This window comes from Pleurodeles waltl, chromosome 2_2, assembly GCF_031143425.1.
Source record: "Pleurodeles waltl isolate 20211129_DDA chromosome 2_2, aPleWal1.hap1.20221129, whole genome shotgun sequence".
Classification (NCBI taxonomy): domain Eukaryota; kingdom Metazoa; phylum Chordata; class Amphibia; order Caudata; family Salamandridae; genus Pleurodeles; species Pleurodeles waltl.
The window spans coordinates 1,141,138,185-1,141,161,659 of NC_090439.1; the positions used below are offsets into that span (position 1 = coordinate 1,141,138,185).

A 23,475-nucleotide genomic window follows, 5' to 3' on the forward strand; every position below is an offset into this window, starting at 1 on the left:
AAGTCATTTCAAAACCTATGTACCTGGCAGGACACATACTGAACCCTATTGTCCACTATCTTTATAGAGTTCTAATTGTTCCTTTGTTGCCACTTACATGGACTGATCATTATGGGGTTCCTTTTTGCCTATTACTTCCATCAAAGGGTGACAGCACAAGGAGCCACACCACTTTTTTATTTTGCATAGTTGGTTTAAGTTTCCATAATGGTAGTTTCTCCACAGCTTTTAAAGACATTTATTTTGCCTTCAGTTCTGATGTATCCTTGGTAGCTGTAAACTGTATTGATCTTTCATGCTCTTGACTCCTTTGTAACATGTAAGAACCATCTCTCAACGTCAAGTGTCCGTGTAAAGCATTAGAATACAAGTGCGGAAACTCCTATGCTATTATTAATAACATGACTACAGGATCCGATATGAGAAACTATCAGCATCTCATTTCGAATGCTGGAAACTCGTTTAAAGAAATATTTGCAATAGTCAACAGTTTCAGTCAGAAGCCAGGAACAACACAATAAAGCTCTCCCAGAAGTTATTCTGCAGCAAACTCTTCTCGTTCTTTTCAGAAGAAATTGCCAGAATTCAAAAAGACTGGCACAGAACTTCTACTATTCTCTTAACTATCTTTCACCTGTTACCAGTAATGTCTTCCTATCAGCCTTTGATTAACCACCTAAAAGTGATATCCTTGTAACTCTTAATAGTATCCAGATAAGATTACCTCCTTGACCCTTGTCCATATCCCGCCTTGTCACACTGGCTTTTGACTTTATAGGGCCAGCTCTTTTGACCCTCTGCAACAGATGTTTACACTCTGCCCTAGTGACTGTGGGCTTGAAAACCCATCCTGATTTTACCACTTTATGTAGGAAAAAAACAACAAAAAAACAACTGGAAGACCCACAGGATCCAGCTAGTTATCAGTCAGCATATTTTTGTACACCTACCCTCCTAACTTACAGAGCAAGAAGTTAACAAATAGTTTTCCAGTTGTCTTGAAAATAGCTTCCTCCTTCATTTATCACAGTCACACTTCCAATCACTCTCATACTATTGAAACAACACTGCTTGCCAATACCGCTAACTTTAGGATGATCCCTGAGCAGTGTATATAGGCACCCTGGTCATACTTGATCTTTTGGCATTATCTGACCTTCTCTCGTAGGGGATTTCCATGATAGTCATAAGCACTGAATAGTTCTGCGCGCCTGCGGGGACCCCGGAGCACTGTTGTGAAGTATATTCTTAAGTGCAATCATCAGCCCCTTGACAAAAGGTCTGTGAAAAACACTTAAGAATAACAATGTGCAGCCTATGTGAACAGCTACACAGGCCAAATTGTTAGAAGAAAAAACAGTTGTAGTGTAAATTCACGTTTAAACCTCTATTTATTCTATAAATACATAAATAAATACATTCTCATATTTTATTTACACCTCTCATGAGAATAAAACAATGTAGGGCAGTGTAGCCCATAGGCTGCCATTATACAGAATGAAAATAGAGCTGTGCCTTTAAGAAAGTAAAGTCTTCCTGTTTCCCATCATGCACAGCAAAAGGCAGTTGCCTCAGTTCTTTTTTCCGGCTTCTTTCTGACAGGACCCTGAAGCATTGAGCTCTACCTCACAAAATCCTTTTGTGACAGAAATTCATTTAAAATCTTTTGAATTTCAATTTCACTCGACGTTTTTAACATTGAGTGATCATTTTCTACTTTTTTTCTGTTAGATTCTGACAGAAGTTTGAGGTTTTTCTACTTCAGAAATGCCTTCACTGTTTGACAAATGCCCTTCTTGTGGCTGAAAAAAGGCCAAAACAGATCCACATCGGGTCTGTATAATTTGTCTTCCATCCAGCCACAAACCGGAGTCGTGTGACATCTGCAAAACTTTCTCCAGAAGGACCCTTCGTGACAGGGAGAAAATCCGACTCCAGGCGAAAGAGGACAGGAGGAAAAGTGGTCATTCTACCACAGAGCGAGGAGAAGGTCAGTCTTCTACCAGGGCTCACCCTGTTTCCTCTGTAACTCCGACCAGACCTGCTCAAAAACGGCACAGGTCTCCGACGACGTCGAGGGCGTCGACGTCGAGACAAGGAACGGCGCCAACATGCTCGCCGTCGAGGAGTGGTTTGCCGGCGAGAAAGCGACATCGCTCGCCGTCGACAACTATTTCGCCGGCGAGAAGACGTGGACTCTCGCCGTCGAGATCTGGGTCGCCGTTGATACGGCAAGGACGTTCCACGTCAAGGAGATCTGAGTCCGGCTCGCCGTCAACACGGCGAGGGCGATCAACGTCGAGGGGGAGTGCTCGACGTCGTAGATGTTCACCGTCACCACGGCGACGTCGAGAGATTCCCAACGGCGAGAAGAATCGACGTCGAAGGGCACTCGCCGTCACCGTACTTCGACGTCGAGGAGTGTGTCGACGTCGAGACGACAATCAAAAAGGCCTAGAAGGGTTTATACAACGTCAGAATCCTCGGCCTCACTCATCCTACTTCCAGCGTCTCCACAACTTTCTCCTCGACAATCGCCATTGCCACAGACGCCGGTAACAACTACGGCGCCTCTTCCGGCTCCTCCTTCAGAGTCTGTTTTGAGGACTCCAACGCGGTCTGTAAGACGTTCTGGACATTCCTCTAGACACTCATCTTCCTCTCGGCACCTCCGTCATGAATCACAGAGATCTCAGCGTTCACATCACAGGCGTTCTTCGTCTACACGGGACTACTCTCCAACCCTATCAGACTCACCGTCCCCGAGAGTGTCCCCCATAGATGATGTGAATACGTTCCAGGAGGTCTTAGTACGAGGGGCGACCAAGCTGAACATACCGCTGGCGGTTCCTGCCCCATCGACGTCAGTGATCTTCGAGACCTTACATCACAGGACATCTTCCAGACCTTTGCTTCCACTGGTTCCAGGTCTCCTTGAACCAGCAATGGATATTTTCCTTGCACCGGCCGCAACGAAGTCTGCTCCCTCCAGACTTATTAAAAAATATCGTCCACCAGAACAAGATCCTCTATTCTTGAGGTCGGACCCAGCACCGAATTCGGTGGTCATAGTAGCGGCAAAGAAACTGCATTCAACTTCACCGTCTTCTTCTTCGCCTCCAGATAAAGAGAGCAGGAAGATAGATGCTGCAGGACGAAAAGTATGTTCTACTGCAGCCGTCACGATGAAGGCAGCCAGCGCTACTGCGTTAGTAGGGCGATACGACCGGGCCCTCTGGGACTCTTTAATGCAGTTTGCGGAACATCTTCCTAAGGACAAAAGGGAAGATTTCCTGGAGGTCGTGGGTGAGGGAGCCATGGTTTCTAACCAAGTTATAAGTGCTGCAGCTGACTCTTCGGTGCTATCCGCACACAATTATGCTCACGGGATAGCGCTCAGAAGGCATGCATGGTTGAGACTTACATCACTCAAACCTGAAGCACAGCAGAGAATACAAAATTTACCTTTCTCGGGCTCCACCTTGTTCGGTTCTCATGCCGATGACGAGATGGCTAGAATGAAGGCTGAACTAGATACCCTGAAAGCGGTAGGCATGGAAAGGCCGAAAGAACAAAGAAAGGTATTCCGGCCATATCAACGACGACTTTTCACCCACCGGTATCAGTCGCCACAATGGATGTCTTCGCGCCCCCAGCAACAGCAACATCAAAGGGGTTTCTCCACCCAGCGAAGATCGACAAGGGGTCGGTCAACACCCCAAACTCAGACAACTCGACAGGCTCCCACGTCTAAGCCCTGAATCTTTGCTTCCCCCTCCTCCGTTATCCACTCCGGTAGGGGGAAGTATCTCAAATCATCTGGACGAGTGGCTACGCATCACATCAGACGCCTGGGTATTGAATATTGTGAGACATGGTTACGCTCTCAGATTCACCAGTTCTCCACCATCTGTTCCACCCAAAACAGCCAACCGCCATTTCGAAGCTCTTCAGTTAGAGGTCAATATCCTATTGCAAAAAAGAGCCATAGAACCCGTTCCGATCAGCCAGCAAGGGAAGGGGATTTATTCGAGATATTTCCTTGTACCGAAAAAAGACAAACAAGAGTTTCGTCCCATTTTAGATCTGAGGACAGCAAACAAATGGATTCGCAAAGAAAAATTCAGGATGTTAGCCTTACACCAAATGTACCCACATCTACGTCAGGGCGACTGGCTCTGTGCAATAGACCTTTGCGACGCTTACTTTCATATCCCGGTGACCAAGACACATCGAAAATTCCTAAGGTTCACCGTCGGAAAACGTCATTTCCAATTTGCAGTTCTACCTTTCGGCCTAAAATCAGCGCCGAGAACTTTTTCCAAATGCATGGCGGTAGTAGCCGCCCACTTGAGGAAACAGCGAATATTCGTCTACCCCTATCTAGACGATTGGCTCATAAAGGCCTCCAGTTATCTCGAGGCGCAACAACATTTCAAATGGACTCTACAACTGTTGCAGAAACTTGGTCTTCAGGTCAATCTCCTGAAATCTAGAGCAACACCTGTTCAGAGGTTGCATTACTTAGGGGCCATTGTAGATTCCAAGCTAGGAAAGTTGTTTCCTTCGGAGGAACGACGATTATCGATTCTCCAAAAGTGCAAACAACTGCAGGAAAGACCTCAAACCACTGCAAGACTAATAGCTTCTCTACTGGGCTCGATGGCGTCTTGTATCCATCTTGTTCCCAATGCTCGCCTCCATATGAGACCATTGCAGGAAAATCTGGAGGATCAGTGGTGTCAACTGAGGGACGATTGGGAGAACAAAGTCCTTCTTTCCCCTCACACCCTACAATCCCTCAAGTGGTGGTGTTTACCCAGCAATCTCTTTGTGGGGGTTCTGTTCCAACAACGGCCTCCATCTCAAACCATCGTAACAGATGCGTCACTGCTCGGATGGGGGGCGCACATGGAACATCTTCGAGTCCAAGGCGAGTGGTCACAGAGAGAGAGTCTCTATCACATCAACCTGCTGGAACTTCGCGCAGTCCACCTTGCGCTCAAAGCCTTCCTTCCCTCTCTGAGAACAGAAACTCTCCTTCTCCAGACAGACAACGTGGCCACTATGTACTACGTGAACAAACAAGGAGGCACCAGGTCCAGAATTTTATCCAGAGAGGCTCAGACAATCTGGCATTGGCTTCTAGCCAGGAACCTGTCGCTAGTGGCAACTCACCTGCCCGGCATCCAGAATGTTGAAGCGGATGCCCTCAGTCGGGTAATGGACGAGAACCACGAATGGGTACTACACGTCGACGTCGTTCATTCCATTTTCGCACTCTGGGGTACCCCCTCTACAGACCTATTCGCAACCCCAGAAAACAAAAAATGCCAAAACTTCGCCTCCAGATATTACCATCCAGGGACACTGGGGAATGCCCTGTGGATAAGCTGGTCAGGAGCATTTCTTTACGCCTTTCCACCGCTTCCCCTGATTCCGGCGGTCCTCCAGAAGCTGTCCAATGCTCAGACCAAAATGATCCTAATTGCTCCGGAGTGGCCACGCCAGTGGTGGTTCCCAGACCTTCTTCACCGGTCACTCAAACCACACATCAGGCTACCATATCGTTCGGACCTGCTCACGAAGTTCAGAGGGCAGATATCTCATCCCAACCCCTCATCGTTGAGTTTGGCAGCATGGCTCCCTAGATAGTGCAATATGGACACTTAAACCTACCTCAGGACTGTATGGAAATTCTGAAAGAAGCAAAGCGCCCTTCCACACGATCAGCCTATGCAAGCAAGTGGAAGAGATTCTGCATTTGGTGTTTAAACAACAACATTGACCCGGTTTCCTGTGGAGAACAATCGATCCTGCCATACTTGTTAAGTTTGGCAAAATCGGGCTTTCAACTGTCATCAATAAAAGTTCACTTGGCGGCTGTAACGGCATACAGAAAGAGTCCTTCACAAACTTCCTTTTTTCGGATTCCGATTATTAAGGACTTCCTAGAAGGTTTAAAAAAGGTTTTTCCCCCCATTAGAAAGCCTTCTCCTCCATGGGAACTGAACGTTGTCTTATCACGTCTGATGCTGCCTCCATTCGAGCCGATACATAAGGCATCCCTGCAGCATCTCACATGGAAAACTGCTTTTCTGGTGGCAATCACTTCAGCGCGTAGGGTCAGCGAAATCCAGGCCCTTTGCGCTCAGGAACCCTACACGTTTTTTCATTCTGCAAAAGTGGTAATGAGAACTCATCCAAAATTTTTACCTAAGGTAGTCTCCGACTTCCATGTGAACCAAACAATTTCATTACCGACTTTCTTTCAGAATCCAGCTACTCCTGCTGAGAGAACTCTGCACTCTCTGGATGTAAAGAGAGCCTTGAAATTTTATTTGGACAGGACAAAAAGCTTACGAAAATCACAACAGCTTTTTATTAACTATGGCCCAATCAGAACAGGATTGGGCACGTCTAAACAATCTTTATCCAGGTGGATTGTTTCATGTATAATGTTATGTTATCAGTTAGCAAACAAATCCCTTGGTGGTAGGCCAAAAGCCCACTCTACCAGAGGGAAGGCAGCTACTGCAGCCTTGATGAGAAATGTCCCTTTGGCAGAAATATGCAAGGCTGCCACTTGGAAGTCGGTCCATACCTTTACTAAGCATTACTGCCTTGATACAGACGCTAGGGCAGATGCGCAGGTTGGACAGGCCTTGCTCAAGAATTTATTTGCATGATTAATGTTTTCTCAGTACTCTTCTGTCTACTCCACCGCGGTTATGGGGATGGGCTTGCTACTCTATTCAGTGCTTATGACTATACATGGAAATCCCCTACCAGAGAAGGAATGGTTTCTTACCTGTAACTCCAGTTCTCTCGTAGGGGTATTTCCATGATAGTCATAAGAAAGCCTCCCTCCTCCCTGGTGGAGTTGACATAGAACATGAGTATTATTGAGGTTGGTACTCCAACAAATGTTTTTTGTTTCTTCATGTCAGGTTACTAGCCTCCAAAAAAGAACTGAGGCAACTGCCTTTTGCTGTGCATGATGGGAAACAGGAAGACTTTACGTTCTTAAAGGCACAGCTCTATTTTCATTCTGTATAATGGCAGCCTATGGGCTACACTGCCCTACATTGTTTTATTCTCATGAGAGGTGTAAATAAAATATGAGAATGTATTTATTTATGTATTTATAGAATAAATAGAGGTTTAAACGTGAATTTACACTACAACTGTTTTTTCTTCTAACAATTTGGCCTGTGTAGCTGTTCACATAGGCTGCACATTGTTATTCTTAAGTGTTTTTCACAGACCTTTTGTCAAGGGGCTGATGATTGCACTTAAGAATATACTTCACAACAGTGCTCCGGGGTCCCCGCAGGCGCGCAGAACTATTCAGTGCTTATGACTATCATGGAAATACCCCTACGAGAGAACTGGAGTTACAGGTAAGAAACCATTCCTTCTATTTTACTTTTTTTTTCCCATCTGGTCGGCATTGGCTCTGAAGGCTGTTCCATTCTCTCATACAGAACCCAAGCAGTGTTCTGCCTCCTTTTCAATCCTATGCAGTCCCTACGTCTTGTAGGATCCCTCAGCGCTCCTCTTAAAGACCTTCTATTTTTAATATCTTTAGCTCTCCTTTGCTGTTCTTGTTTGATTCCTTGTCTTCAAAATTATCTCTTATGCTTATGTTACTCAGTGACTATATATCTAAAATAATTTTCTGTGCTCAAGCCAAGTTCTGGTTATGCTTGTTGCCAGTATCTGTATGGACGAAATCAAACTGCTTGAAGCTGGCTAGTGATAAATAGAATGTTTGTTAAACTTAACAAAACCTGGGGTCGCTTTTGGCGGTCGTCAGAGTTGGGACCCACTCCTGTTCTTCTTGACTGCCGGGAGCCATCAACCAACATCTGTCCTACCACCTGAAAAGACCAAATCTATTGGACTCCTCCAAATGCCGTTTCCGCACCAACTAAATCACAGACCGCTCTGATTGCTGGAACGCACAACATCCAATCCCTCCTCGACCACTGAGAAAAGGTGGCCCTGATCCTCCTCGACCTCCCTGCCGCGTTTGATACCATCTCCCACCACACCTTCGCCACCAGACTCCACCATATCGGGATCCGAAGCAATGCCCTCAAATGGATCCACAGGGATCACAGGGTGCACTAAGAGTCCACCTCTCTTCCCTCACCTAAGAACCAAAGAGCATCATATGCTGCATCCCCCATGGGTCCTCACGCAGCCCCACCCTTTTTAACACCTACTTGACCCTGTTAGCCAAGATTGTTCACTCCAGCAGACTCAACATCATCTCATATGCCAACGGCACGCAGTCTATACTCTCCCTCTCTGAAAACCACACCTCCCCCAGAACCAACTTCAACAACATCATGACCCACGTAGCCGAATGGATGAGATCCAAATGCCTAAAACTAAACACAGACAAGATCGAGGTGATCATCTTTGGAAACTCCTTCCCCTGGGACAACTCATGATGACCCTCCACGCTCGGACAAACCCTGACGACCACACCTGCCTTACTGACAGCAAACGCACCATCAAACCACAGATAAATACAGTGGCCTTATTGTTGGCAAACTCACCATCAAGCCACAGATAAATGCAGTGGCCTCTTCCTGTTTCCACAACCTCCTCTTCTTCAGAAGATTCAGATTGATCCCCATTAAAACCAGAAAGACTGTAACCCAGGCCATGATCGCCAGCAGACTGGACTATGGGAACGCCCTTTGTCAGACTCCCTACCAAGCTCATCCGCTGCCACCATCCAAAGCGCTGCGGCAAGACTTGTACTGGACCTCCCCAGGAAAAATGCTTCAGCCCACACCTCAGATCTCCACTGGTTGTCCATACTCAAGAGGTGCAAATTCAAGGTTCTCACCCTCGCACACAAAGTCCTCCCCAACGTTGGACCCAGACTCGTCAAACACAGACTCTCCTTTCACCAGCTCACCAGGGAGCTCCGTTCCACAACTCTCGCCATCGCTCAAGTATCAAAAGTTTGCTGCAGTCGCAGTGGTAGACGATCCTTCTCTTACCTCTCCACCAAAACCTGTAACAACCTTCCCCCCCACTTGCACACCACTCTTACCCTCCCTGACAACAGGAAGAAACTCAAGGTATGACTCTTCGAGAATTCTCCAGTCCACAGCAACAACCCATAGTGCCTGGATACCTCCAGGAGTGAGAAGCCTCACTCTATAAATCCACTGATTGATTGAAAATTGGAATGCCCTACTTCTTTTCATACGTCAGTTGCCCAGCTACATTCATTTCCATATGAAGTTAAAAACCTAACTGTTTCAGAAGATGTGAACTCTTTTCCAGCAGATGTTTGTATCTTTAGTGACAGCGCAGGTGAAGATGTATACATTTTCATAGAGATTGGATCGGAGAATTGTTCCTCCGTGCATATAGCTGCCCAGTGAAATTAGCCTCTGCTGCCAGAACTGCTGCCTTCAGGGACGATTAAGAGTCCTGGTTGGCAAAAATAATGTCCGGTACAGACCATCGGCAACCACCTGCACTTTCTAATCTCTTGTTTTAGGGTATGTTGTGACATAGAAAATCTGCACATGCCTGAAGCAGTGTTAAATGAGCATATGGATACACCTCTGTTTAAACTAGGTGCAATCATATTAATAGCATTCAGTCCATGTAATTTGACTTCATTGCTTTTTCTGCGTTTTATGACATATTATTTTCCATGATTGAATTGGAAAAATATTGTCAAATTACAGGTGTGATTGTGCGATTTAACATGTCCAAGTCATTTTATGCACTTAGGGGACTTGAAACTCTGGCAGATGTACGTTTACTTGAGTTAACAGCTTGGTGATGTTCTCTCTGTAAATAAAATACATTTCACACTGAGGAATCTAATAAGGGAAAAACATTTTAAGTGTAGTATGCAAATACTGTCAAAAACATCAGTTTAGCACCTGTATAGGTTGTCAGCCATTCTGTTGTTCAATATATGTTGTCTTATTTTTGCAGAGCCCTGAGCTTAGACAAGCAACTTTCACCTTTAGAGAGTAAGGTAGAGGCACTGGAGAACCAGATTAAAGTAATGAGAAGGGACATCAAGGACTTGGATGACCAGCTCCATACATGGAAGGTTTGTTGATTAACTTTTTGTGTTGCAACCTTTTCATTTGTTTTAGGCAGATTATTACTTTTACAGTAAAGTAACACATGGTGGAGCAATCAGCTTCATCTTCCCTGCGTCCTTATTTTTGGACCAGGTTTTGTGTGCCTTATACATATACTGCTGACTTTGTCCTCACTTGAGCATTATGTGGTGACATGTGTAACACATTACATACGTTCACTGAAGAGTCCTCCACTACATTAAGATTGCATTCCAGACACTTTAACTATATTAATGTTCCCCCGTTACTGAAGTACATTGATTTTGATATCTATTGAAAAAGTGGTTTGTTTGTTGGTGTTATGTTACTTATTGTTGTAAACTTTATTTTGTGAGCAGGGTCCTGTCCGTGCCTCACAGTGATGTTATTGTCAATGTTACTGCTGTTGAGGGTTGTGTGAACCTCCATTGTCAGACAGTATTGTGTACATTCTAGGCATCTGCAAGACTATTGAGGTTTATTCATCTGAATCCTGGTTTTGATGATGTTTGAAGGACCTCCACCACACATGCAACACAGTCCTGAAGGGCCCTAGATCTATATGCTTGCAAAAGAGGTGGTTGTTCAGGCTTTTTCTGATCTTTAGGGAAGTTTGCTACAATTCGAAGGTTTTAGTGGATATTGTACTTGCAAATGTCAGACATTTCAATGGAACTAGGGGTCATTGTTGCAAATGGAAACAAACATAGTGGCTTGGAAAGCAGACTGGTAAGTTGGTAAGATCATTTGGGCCAGTACTATGCTGTTGGTAACTCTAATAGGAAAGGGTTCACTCTGACCTTGTGGGTGCAATGTGATAGAAACTGCTTGAAACCACTGCACACCTTTCTATATCATTCAACAGAGTTCCTTGACATGGCCAAAAAGGAAATCGCAATGAATCTGTCAAAAGTTGCATAGAGATTTATAAAGGTATCTCCATCGACGTCCCATGCCTCAACGACGACATCTACCATCATCACAATGTCTATGTCGACTGCAGCTACTTCTGAATCCTCGTCAACAGTCTGGTCATCCTTGTTGACGGCGCACCCCATTTCCTCACCGTCACTGCAGTCTTCGTCGGCGCTGCTTGTCTCGTCGACGATCCTCCCATCAACGGAACACTTGTCGGTGCCTCCACCGACGACGCTTATGTCGTCGACACTCTTGTTGACGATGTCTCCGTCGACTATAACTTTGTCAACACCGCCACCGTCGACAACATCTCACCTCTCATCGAAGCTCAAGATAACACCAGACAGAGACCATCTACCTTAGCTCTGTTCTCGTCGACGGAGCATGTTAGTCAAAGAAAAGTCAAAAAGCATCACTTGACCCCCCTCAATTACATCTCCTAGTAAGGTTTCGAGCCTACTACCTTCTCATCTGTTTGATGAAGAAGACTCAACGGAGGATGGCCTCTCTGTGGTGGCCAGCAGTCCCTCTCAATTACAGGTCTTATGTCAGGAGTATTTGTATGATGATGACTCTTACTATGACCAGCAATATTACGGACAGCAACAACAGGGGCTGGTAGGTTTCCCTTCCGGCTTGGTGTCGGACTTGCAAGCAATGTTAGTGGACTATAGGGAGCGTTTTCTGCCAATGCCTACATCGGTGCATCAAATATCAGAAAATCTTCGGTCCTCAGGGAGAAGTATAAGCCTACACTTCCACAGCACCTTTTAACTTTCTGTTAAGGAATTATTCCCAACCAAACATATCATTATTAGATCAATATATATTGCTTTCTATTTTGATCATTCTTAACAAAATATATTCCAGTGATGGATCACAAACCTAAGGTGCTCCCAAATTGTAACGACGCAGTGCAGTGATAATAGTGATAATTAAAGTGAAAAAGTGTTTGATACAATATTTACAATAATGTGGTTAAAAACCAAAACAAAATAGTGAACTTCAAAAGGACCCCTTCATTCCAGGTGTCTTGAAGTCACGTTATATACTAAACCACATTTAATAGTCAACGTTTCAACCCTTTCAAGAACTAATTAGAGGGTCATCTTCAGGACTTGGCGATGGCACCTATACTTGTAAGATTTTTATCTCTCAAGTTCCAATGATTTCTTCCAGGCAATAAAATATTTATGATTTTCACCATGTTGAATAAAAAAATCACTTGTCATGGAATTGTCCACTTATCATGTCACAGAATCATGGGAGCCCTAGATTCCTTTTTAAGAGTACTTTTCTTATTTCTTTGCCGTACGTGCCTTAATCCCGTCACATTACATCAGTGCATCAGCCGACGATTCCAGCTATACACCAACCCCTCCTTCTAAGCCTCAAGCTTATCCTCAATCTATACCTGCGCAGGGGCAAGCCTCTTCGGATGAAGGTGGTGAGGAAGGAGAGATCCATACACTGAATGATGAGTGGGATGACTATATCATGACAGCACCTGCCTCTCCTGCGACACCTATTTGGGAATCTCCTTTGGAGGATATCAGTGGCTTTCATAACCTGCTAGAAAGAGCAGCCACGCAATTTGATCTACCGGTGCCTGTGACTCAGCAGGATTGTTTCTTGTATGATTTCAAGGAACCTCACAGAAAAACGGTTAGGGCTATCCCAGTGATTGACTATGTTTGGAGCCAAGGTTTGAAGATAATGCAGAACCCTGCAACGGTACCTGCAGTGCTTCCTAGGTTAGACAAAAAATATAAGTCCACAGATGATGCTCCTGCTTAACTCACAGGCCACACGAAACCAGAGTCTGTCATCTCAAAGGCAGCGCAACAGCATTCCAGGAATCGTTCTACACCGTTAACCACACTGCCAGATAAAGAGGGGAGACGCCTGGATAACATTGGAAAGCATTTTTCCTCAATGTCTGCCATTGTGGTACGGGCTGCCTAATCTCTAGCGCTCCTTGGCAGATACGACAGACCGCTTTAGTCAGACATTTCTCACTGTTTGGAAGAACTCTCGGAGGGTTCCAAGATGGAGACAAAAAAGGTGCTCATGGAGGGACAGCGCTCCTCGCCGGAAATCATTGACTGCGCACTTGACATCGCCGCCATGGGCTTTAGGCTGCTTGCTGGATCGGCTGTTTTAAGACTTCAGGGGTGGCTCAAACCATTCATTTTAAACCCGAAGTTAAGAATTTTTTTCAGATCTTCCCTACGATGGAGAGGTGCTCTTTGGGAAGCATGTCGATGATGCACTTCAGGCTATAAAGTCAGACAATGAGACAGCCAGATCGTTAGGCACTCTGCAGTATAGGAAGGTGCCTTTTCATGGAGCCAGGGGCAGAGGACAACCTTCATTTTGTGCAGGATATCAGCACTATAGATTTTCATTGTACTCCACCACTTTCCACACTTCTAGACCCCAGTATCTGCAGAGACAGCCGCCCTCAGCAGCTTACACCAGACCCTATCACAAAGACCAGCCTGGACGACAACCATAAGAAACTGCCCACAGACAATGACTACCTCCAGCTGGTTCCCTCCCACTCTTCCCCTATAGTCTTTCACGGAATATTAAAACATCATATTGAGCGCTGGCGGCAAAGAACCAAAGACAAATGGGTGCTGGATTTAATTCAGTTTGGGCACCTCTTAGAGTTCATTCAGATTACCCCACTAACGCCTCCACCCCAGATTCGACAAAGACATCTTCCTCTGCTCAGCTTAGAAGTGGAAACCATGTTGAGCAAAAGAGCCATAGAAGTTGTACCATATTCCCAGAGAGGGAAAGGTTTCTACTCCCGCTTTTTTCTCATTAAAAAAAAAATCTCACTTATTGAGGCCAATCCTAGACTTGCAGGAGCTAAACAAATACCTCAAAAAACAAACATTCCAGATGGTCACTGTAGGAATTTGGCTCTGTATATACTATCTCAAGGTGAGAGATAGTGTGCACAGAGTCCAAGGGTTCCCCTTAGAGGTTGCTAGTGGCAAAATTAGATAATACTAATGCTCTATTTTGTGGTAGTGTGGTCGAGCAGTAGGCTTATCAGAGGGTAGTGTTTAGCATTTGTTGTACACACACACACACACACACGCAATAAATGAGGACCACACACTCAAAGACTTAACTGCAGACCAATAGTTTTTATATAGAAAAATATATTTTCTTAATTTCTTTTTATAACCACAAGATTCAAATTTGAGGTAAGTACATAAAATGCAAGGTACTTCACACAGGTAAGTATAAAACTTTGATTCAAAACACTAGTACAAACAGTTTTAATTAAAATGGCAAATAGCTATTTTAAAAGTGGACACAGCAAAAATCAACAGTTCCTGGGGGAGGTAAGTATTGGTTAGTTTCTCAGGTAAGTAAAGCACTTAGAGTCAGTCTCCTGGGCATAGGCAGCCCACCACTGGAGGTTCTAGGCAACCCCAAAGCCACAGTACCAGCAACACAGGGCCGGTCAGGTGCAGAGGTCAAAGGAGGGCCCAAAACACACAGGCTCCTATGGAGAACAGGGGTGCTCTGGTTCCAGTCTGCTAGCAGGTAAGTACCTGTGTCCTCAGGGAGCAGACCAGGGGGGTTTTGTAGAGCGCTGGGGGAGGAGGGACACACCCTCAGCTGCACAGGGGCAGCCGGGTGCAGTGTGCAAAGTAGGTGTTCGGTTTTGTATTGAAAACAGTGGAGGGACCCGGGGGTCACTCTGGCGATGCAGGCAGGGCACAGGGTGGCTTCTCGGGCCAGCCACTGACTGTGCTAGGGTGAGGGGCGCCTGCACTGGTAGGTACTTCCTCTCGGTCTTGGGGTCTGCCGGTGCAGTGCTTGGTCCAGGTGTTGAGTTCCTTTGTTACCAGGCAGTCGCGGTCAGGGGGTGCCTCTAGATCCCCTCTCTGCAAGTGTTGCTACGGGGGTGCAGGGAGGTCGACTTAAGGTGTCCACGTCGTTGGAGTCGTCTGGGAGTCCTCTCTGCGGTGTTTGTTGTCCTGAACTTGAGCCAGAGGCGTTGGGTGCAGTGTGTAAAGACTCACGCTTCTGGCAGGAAGTTGGAGCCTCTTTAAAGTTGCTTCTTTGTTGCTCTTTTGTTGCTGTTTCTGGACAGAGCCGCTGTCCTCGGGAGGTTCTTGGTCCTTTACGTGCAGGTCAGTCCTCTGAGTCCTCAGAGGTCGCTGGTCCTGCTGGATGCGTCACTGTGCAGGTTCTTTGAGTCTGGAACAGGCCAGAGGGAGTGGGGCCAAGTCAGTTGTCGTCTCCGTCGTCTCTGCGGGGCTTTCAGGTCAGCAGTCCTTCTTCTTGTTGTATGGTGCAGGAATCTCATTTCCTGGGTTCAGGGTTGCCCCTAAATACTCAATTTAGGGGTCTGTTTAGGTCTGGGGGCAGTAGCCAATGGCTACTGCCCTGGAGGGTGGCTACGCCCTCTTTGTGCCCCCTCCCTGAGGGGATGGGGCACATCCCTAATCCTATTGGGGGAATCCTCCAGAAGCAAGATGGAGAATTCTTAAGGCAGGGATCACCTCAGCTCAGGACTCCTTAGGGACTGTCCTGGCTGGAGGGTGACTCCTCCTTGTTTTTCTCATTATCTCCTCCTGCCTTGCCGCCAAACGTGGGGGCTGTGTCCGGAGGGCTGGGCATTTCCACTAGCTTGAGTGCCCTGGGGCATTGTAGCATGAAGCCTGAGCCTTTGAGGCTCACTGCTAAGTGTTACAGTTCCTGCAGGGGGAGGTGAGAAGCACTTCCACCCAGTGCAGGCTTTGTTTCTGGCATCAGAGAGCACAAAGGCTCTCACCCCATGGGGTCAGAAACTCGTCTCAGCGGCAGGCTGGCACAGACCAGTCAGTCCAGCACTGAAGGATTGGAAAAAATGCAGGGCGCAACTCTAACATGCCCTCTGTGTTCATATTTTTAATAAATCTAACACTGGCATCAGTGGGGGTTTATGATTCTCAGAAGTTTGATACCAAACTTCCCAGTATTCAGTGTAGCCATTATGGGGCTGTGGAATTCATTTTGACAAACTCCCAGACCATATACTTAATATGGCCACACTGTACTTACAATGTCTAAGAATAGACTTGGACACTGTCGGGGAAAATTGCTCATGCAGCTATGCCCTCACCTGTGGTATAGTGCACCCTGCCTTAGGGCTGTACGGCCTGCTAGAGAGGTGACTTACCTATGCCACAGGCAGTATTTTGGGTGCATGGCATCCTGAGGGGGATGCCATGTCGATTTTGCCTGTTTCTCCCCACCAAAACCCAGAGTCTGCAATGGCAGTGTGCATGTGTTAGGAGAGGGGTCCCTTAGGGTGGCACAACTCATGCTGCAGCCCTTAGGGACCCCCCCCCGTGCTCTTTAAAAAAGAAAAAAAAAAAAACTGGTCTGCTCCCCAAGGATGCAGGTACTTACCTGCTAGCAGACTGGAACCGGAGCACCCCTAGTCTCCATTCTCCATAGGTGCCTATATTACTTGGATCCTACTTTGACCCCTGGACCTGACCGACCCTGTGTTGGTGGTGCTGGGTGTTTGGGGTTGACTTGAACCCCCAACTGTGGGCTGCCTATGCCCCAGAGACTGAACTTGTAAGTGCTTTACTTACCTGCTAAACTAACCTGTACTTGCCTCCCCCAGGAACTGTTGATTGTTGCAGTGTGTCCACTTTTAAAATAGCTTATTGACATTTTTGCCAAAACTGTGTACATTACAATTTTACTTCAAAGTTAAATACTTACCTATGCCAAGTACCTTACAATGTATGTATTTACTTGAATTCTGAATCTTGTGGTTCTAAAATAAATTAAGAAAATATATTTTTCAATTTAAAAACCTATTGGCCTAGAGCAGTGGTTCCCAACCTTTTGACTTCTGTGGACCCCCACTTTATCAATACTGGAACCCGGGGACCCCCACTGAATCATTATTGGAATGCAGGGACCCCCCAATAAGTTATTATGCAAAGCAGGGGAACTAATCTGTTGAAATTATTAAATTTCCTAAGCTGTCGTGGACCCCCTGAGGAGGCTTCGCAGACCCCCGGGGGTCCCCGGACCACAGGTTGGGAACCACTGCCTTAGAGTAAGTCTTTGAGTGTGTGTTCTCATTTAGTGCCTGGGTGTGTACAACAAATGCTTAATACTAATCTCTGATAAACCTACTGCTCGACCACACTACCACAAAAAAGAGCATTAGAATTATCTACTTTTGCCTCTAAGGGGAACCTTTGGACTCTGTACACACTATTACTTACTTTAAAATAGTATATACATAACCAGCCTCCTACATTGGTGGATCAGCGGTGGGGTCTAAGACTGCATTTGCTGGACTACTCACCCAGTACCTGATCACACAACTAAATTCCAGAAATTTTCATTAGAAACAGATTTTTGCAATTTGAGCTATTCTTCTAAATTTTTTTAAGTCCTGCTAGGGCCTTGTGTAAGTCCCTGTTAGCATTTCTTTTAGAGTTTAAAAGTTTTGTAAAAGTTTGGATTAAGTTCTAGAAATAGTTTTAGATTCTTAAAAAGTATCCCAACTTTTAGAAAAGTAACGTCTAGCACAGAAGAGATGGTGGTGGAACTCAACCTCACCCCTTACCTTCATCTAGGGATGTCCGAGTTAAGGACTCTCTGTAAGCTAAAAAATATAAAGACTGGGTCAAACCCTACCAAAGTTAAGCTCAAGAAGCTTTTGGAAGAGTCTTCAAGAGACCACCCTTCTGAAGTTAACCTTACAGAGGGGGAAACTAGTGACCTGGAGGATAATTCCCTCCCTCCTGTCCTAGTTAGGGAGGCCAGGGTCCCTCAAACCCTGACTCCCCAAGTGATAGTCAGAGATGTTAGTTCACCCACAGGGGAGTCCAGTAACTCTGGAAGCATTGAGGGCAGCCTCAATGAAGATGACCTCCTGTTAGGCAGGATGGCCAAAAGATTGGCTTTGGACAGACAGCTCCTAGCCATAGAGAGGGAAAGACAAGAGATGGGTTTAGCTCCCATCAATGGTGGCAGCAACTTAAGTAGGGTCAGAGAAAATCCTGACATGCTAAAAATCCCCAAAGGGATTGTAACAAAACATGAAGATGGTGATGACGTCACCAAATGGTTCACAGCTTTTGAGAGGGCTTGTGCAACCAGAAAAGTAAACAATCTCACTGGGGTACTCTCCTTTGGGAAATGTTCACTGGAAAGTGTGGGGATAGACTCGTCACATTCTCTGGTAAAATGCAGAATCCTATGACCTCATGAAGGCTACTCTGATTGAGGGCTTTAGATTCTCAACTGAGGAGTACAGAATTAAGTTCAGGGGGGCTAAAAAATCCTCGAGCCAGACCTGGGTTGATTTTGTTGACTTCTCAGTCAAAACACTAGATTAATAGCAGTGGTGTAAATGATTATGAATGGCTGTATAATTTGTTTATAAAGGAACACCTTTTAAATAATTGTTTCAATGATAAACTGCATCAGCATCTGGTAGACCTAGGTCCAATTTCTCTCCAAGACCACTGGGCCAAGGCAAGGGTGACCCAGACTTCCACAGGGGGTGACCAAAAGAAAAGGGTCACAAAGACTCCCCAGGGGAAGAGCGTTGAGACATCGAAGGGAAAAAGTAAAGAGTCTTCTACAGGACCCCAAAAACCTGCACAGGAGGGTGGGTCTAAAGCCTCTTCACAATCCTCATTTGGGTACAAGGGTAAAAACTTTGATCCCAAAAAGGCATCTGTAGTCTGCATGGACACCAAACTGGAGACAAGGCCTGTCCCAAGAAAGGTTCCACTTCAACTACTACTCCAGTTAGCACTGGAGTAGCCATTCTCCAGGTGGGATCAACAGTGTGCCCAGAGCAAATCAGGGTCCACACGGAAGCTACATTAGTCTCTGAGGGTGGGGTGAACTTAGACACACTAGCTGCCTGGCCCCTTAAGATGCAAACATACAGGCAGCAGCTCTTTATTAATGGGAGTAGAGGCCCTGAGGGATACAGGTGCCAGTGTCACTATGGTGACAGACAAACTGGTTTCCCCAGGACAATACCTGACTGGACAAACTTATCCAGTCACCAATGCTGACAATCAGACTAAAGTACATCCCATGGCTATGGAAACTTTAGAATGGGGAGTGGGCACTGGCCTGAAACAGGTGGTAGTATCTTCTGCTATACCAGTTGAATGTCTGCTTGGAAATGACCTGGAGTCCTCAGCATGGGCTCAGGTAGAACTCAAAACCCATGCAGCCATGCTGGGTATCCCTGAAGTGGTGTGTGTCAAGACTAGGGCACAGTGCAGAGCTCAGGGTGAAAAAGAGGTGTTGGAGTCTGGAATAATGGTCAAACCCTGCAAGTGAAAATGAAAGAAGACTGAGGAACCAGCTTCAGCACAGAAAAAGAAACAGAACCTCTCTTCTCAGGAAGAAGTTCTATCCCCTGAGGGAACTGAGTCTATGGAGTTAAAACCTTAATAGGTTGAGCTCTTGGGCCCAGGGGGACCCTGAAGGGAACAGCTGTGCAAGGGGCAAGAAACTTGGCAAGGGGCAAGAAACTTGTCCCACTCTTGAAGGCCTAAGACAGCAAGATGCTGAACAAGAAAAAGGAATTGTCAGTGGAACACACATAGGGGGTGATTATGACCTTGGCGGACGGCGGAGGCCGTCCGCCAAGGTACCGCCGCCAAATGACCGCACCGCGGTCAAAAGACCGCGGCGGCCATTCAGACATTTCCTCTGGGCCGGCGGGCGCTCTCCAAAAGAGCGCCCGCCGGCCCAGAGGAAATGCCCCTGCAACGAGGACGCCGGCTCCGAATTGAGCCGGCGTAGTTGCAGGGCTGCGACGGGTGCAGTTTGCACCCGTCGCGTATTTCAGTGTCTGCATTGCAGACACTGAAATACACAGTGGGGCCCTCTTACGGGGGCCCCTGCAGTGCCCAGTGCCCATGCCATGGGCACTGCAGGGGCCCCCAGGGGCCCCGCGGCACCCCCTTCCGCCATCCTGTTCCTGGCGGGAGACCCGCCAGGAACAGGATGGCGGTAGGGGGTGTCCGAATCCCCATGGCGGCGGAGCACGCTCCGCCGCCATGGAGGATTCCCCCGAGCAGCGGGAAGTCGGCGGGAGACCGCCGACTTTCCGCTTCTGACCGCGGCTGAACCGCCACGGTCAGAATGCTCGTGGGAACACCGCCAGCCTGTTGGCGGTGCTCCCGTGGTCGGTGGCCCTGGCGGCCACCGGCCGCCAGGGTCAGATGACCCCTATAGTCTATTGGAAAGATGGACTCCTTTACACTGAGGCAAGAGATCCCAAACCTGGTGCCACTAGGAGAGTGGTAGTGCCTCGGGAGTTTAGGAAGTTCATTCTGACCTTAGCCCATGACATTCCACTTGCTGGGCATTTGGGACAAACCAAGACATGGGAGAGGTTAGTCAGTCATTTCTATTGGCCCAACATGTCCCAGAAGGTAAAGGGGTTTTGTGCCTCCTGTGCCACCAGTCAAGCCAGTGGTAGACAGGTGGCCATCTTCCAGTGGTGGGGGTCCTCTTTGAAAGACACAGCATCAGGGAATTAGTATATCCTAGTAGTAGTGGATCATGCTACTAGGTACCCTGAGGCAATTCCCCTTAGGTCCACTACTGCCCCTGCAGTAGCCAAGGCACTCATTGGTATTTTTACCAGAGTGGGATTTCCTAAGGAGATGGTTTCTGACAGAGGTACCAACTTCATGTCAGCTTACCTGAAACATATTTGGAATGAGTGTGGGGTGACTTACAAATTCACCACACCATACCATCCACAAACCAATGGTCTTTTGGAAAGATTCAACAAGACATTGAAGGGCATGATCATGGGGCTCCATGAAAAACTCAAAAGGAGATGGGATGTCCTCTTGCCATGCCTGCTTTTCGCCTACAGAGAGGTGCCTCAGAAGGGAGTAGGGTTTTCCCCCTTTGAACTTCTGTTTGGTCAGCCTGTTAGGGGACCACTAGCCCTTGTGAAAGAGCCCAGTGGTCTTGGTCCCCAAACCTCACACCAAAGATAGCAAGAGAGAGATGAGGTTCTGTGTGGACTACAGAGGGCTTAATTCTGTCACCAAGACAGATGCTCACCCCATTCCAAGGGCAGATGAGCTGATTTCATTGATAAATTGGGTGCTGCCAAATACCCAAGTACCTTCGACTTGACAGCAGGGTACTGGCAAATAAGAATGGCACCAGGAGAGAAAAAGCATGCTCTACACCTAATGGGCACTACCAGTTTACTGTGATGCTCTTTGGCTTAAAGAATGCCCCTGCCACATTCCAAAGGTTGGTGAATTAAGTCCTTGCTGGCTTTAGTGCAGCCTATCTTGATGATTTTGCTATCTTTAGCTCCAACTGGCAGGATCACCTGATCCACCTGAAGAAGGTTTTGCAGGCCCTGCAAGCAGCAGGCCTCCCTTTCAAGGCATCTAAATGTCAGATAGGGCAGGGTACTGTGGTTTACTTGGGACACCTTGTAGGTGGAGGCCAAGTTCAGCCACTCCAACCCAAGATCCAGACTATTCTTTACTGGGTTGCTCCAAAAACCCAGACTCAAGTCAGAGCATTCCTTGGCTTGACTGGTTACTATAGGAGGTTTGTGAAGGATTATGGATCAATAGTGCCCCCCCTCACAGAACTCAACTCCAAGAAAATGCCCAAGAAAGTTAACTGGACCTTGGACTGTCAAAAGGCCTTTGACACCCTGAAACAAGCAATGTGCACAGCACCAGTTTTGAAAGCTCCAGATTACTCTAAGCAGTTCATTGTGCAGACAGATGCCTCTGAACATGGGATAGGAACAGTCCTGTCCCAGACAAATGATGATGGCCTTGAACAGCCTGTTGCTTTTATTAGCAGGGGGTTACTCCTCAGGGAGCAGCATTGGAGTTCCATTGAGAGGGGAGCCTTTGCTGTGGTCTGGTCCCTGAAGAAATTGAGACCATACCTTTTTGGTACTCACTTCACAGCTCAAACTGACCACAGACCTCTCAGATGGCTAATGCAAATGAAAGGAGAAAACCCTAAACTGTTTTGGTGGTCCATATTCCTACAGGGAAGGGACTTTATAGTGGAACACAGACCTGGGACTACCCATGCCAATGCAGATGGCCTTTCCAGGTTCTTCCACTTAGAAAATGAAGAGTCCCCTGGGAAAGGTTAGTCTCATCCTCTTTCGTTTAGGGTTGGGGGGGAGGGTTGTGTAAGGAAATACCTCCTTTGCATGGTTACCCCCTAACTTATTGCCTTTGCTGATGCTAAGTTATGATTTGAAATTTTGCTGGGACCCTGCTAACCAGGCCCCAGCACCAGTGTTCTTTCCCTAAACTGTATCTTTGTCTCCACAATTGGCATACCCCTGGCACTCAGGTAAGCCCCTTGTAAATGGTACCCCTGGTACCAAGGGCCCTGATGCCAGGGAAGGTCTCTAAGGGCTGCAGCATGTCTTATGCCACCCTGGGGACCCCTCACCCAGCACATGCACACTGCCTCACAGCTTGTGTGTGCTGGTGGGGAGAAAATGACTAAGTCAACATGGCACTCCCGTCAGAGTGCCATGCCAACCTCACACTGCCTGTGGCATAGGTAAGTCACCTCTCTAGCAGGCCTTACAGCCCTAAGGCAGGGTGTACTATACCACAGGTCAGGGCATATGTGCTTAGCACTATGCCCCTACAGTGTCTAAGCAAAACCTTAGACATTGTAAGTGCAGGGTAGCCATACGAGTATATGGTCTGGGAGTTTGTCAAACACGAACTCCACAGTTTCATAATGGCTACGCTGAAAACTGGTAAGTTTGGTATCAAACTTCTCAGCACAATAAATGCACACTGATGCCAGTGTGCAATTTATTGTAACATACACCCAGAGGGCATCTTAGAGATGCCCCCTGAATACCTACCCGACTTCTAGTGTAGGCTGACCAGTTCCTGCCAGCCTGCCACACACCAGACATGTTGCTGGCCACATGGGGAGAGTGCCGTTGTCACTCTGTGGCCAGGAACAAAGCCTGTACTGGGTGGAGGCGCTTCTCACCTCTCCCTGCAGGAACTGTAACACCTGGTGGTGAGCCTCAAATGCTCACCCCTTTTGGTATAGCGCCCCAGGGCATCCCAGCTAGTGGAGATGCCCGCCCCTCCGGCCACTGCCCCCACTTTTGACACCAAGGCTGGAGGAGACAATGAGAAAAACATGGAGGATTCACCCATCAGTCAGGACAGCCCCTAAGGTGCCCTGAGCTGAGGTGACCCCTACCTTGAGAAATCCTCCATCTTGAGTTTGGAGGATTCCCCCAATAGGATTAGGGATGTGCCCCCTATCCCCACAGGGAGGAGGCACAAAAAGGGTGTAGCCACCCTCAAGGACAGTAGCCATTGGCTATTGCCCTCCCAGACCTAAACACACCCCTAAATTCAGTATTTAGGGG

At 47.0% G+C, this 23,475-nt stretch overlaps 1 protein-coding gene across 9 annotated transcripts in view; it reads left to right on the forward strand.

Annotated features, from left to right (window-relative positions):
- The window catches only part of NUGGC (nuclear GTPase, germinal center associated), a 1,501,499-nt gene that overhangs the window by 499,335 nt on the left and 978,689 nt on the right, over positions 1-23,475 (forward strand). For all 9 annotated transcript variants that reach the window (XM_069221057.1, XM_069221058.1, XM_069221055.1 and 6 more), the window contains one exon: positions 9,982-10,102. In XM_069221057.1, coding sequence (XP_069077158.1) covers positions 9,982-10,102 — 121 coding nt within the window. The remainder of the gene's footprint in view (positions 1-9,981; positions 10,103-23,475) is intronic.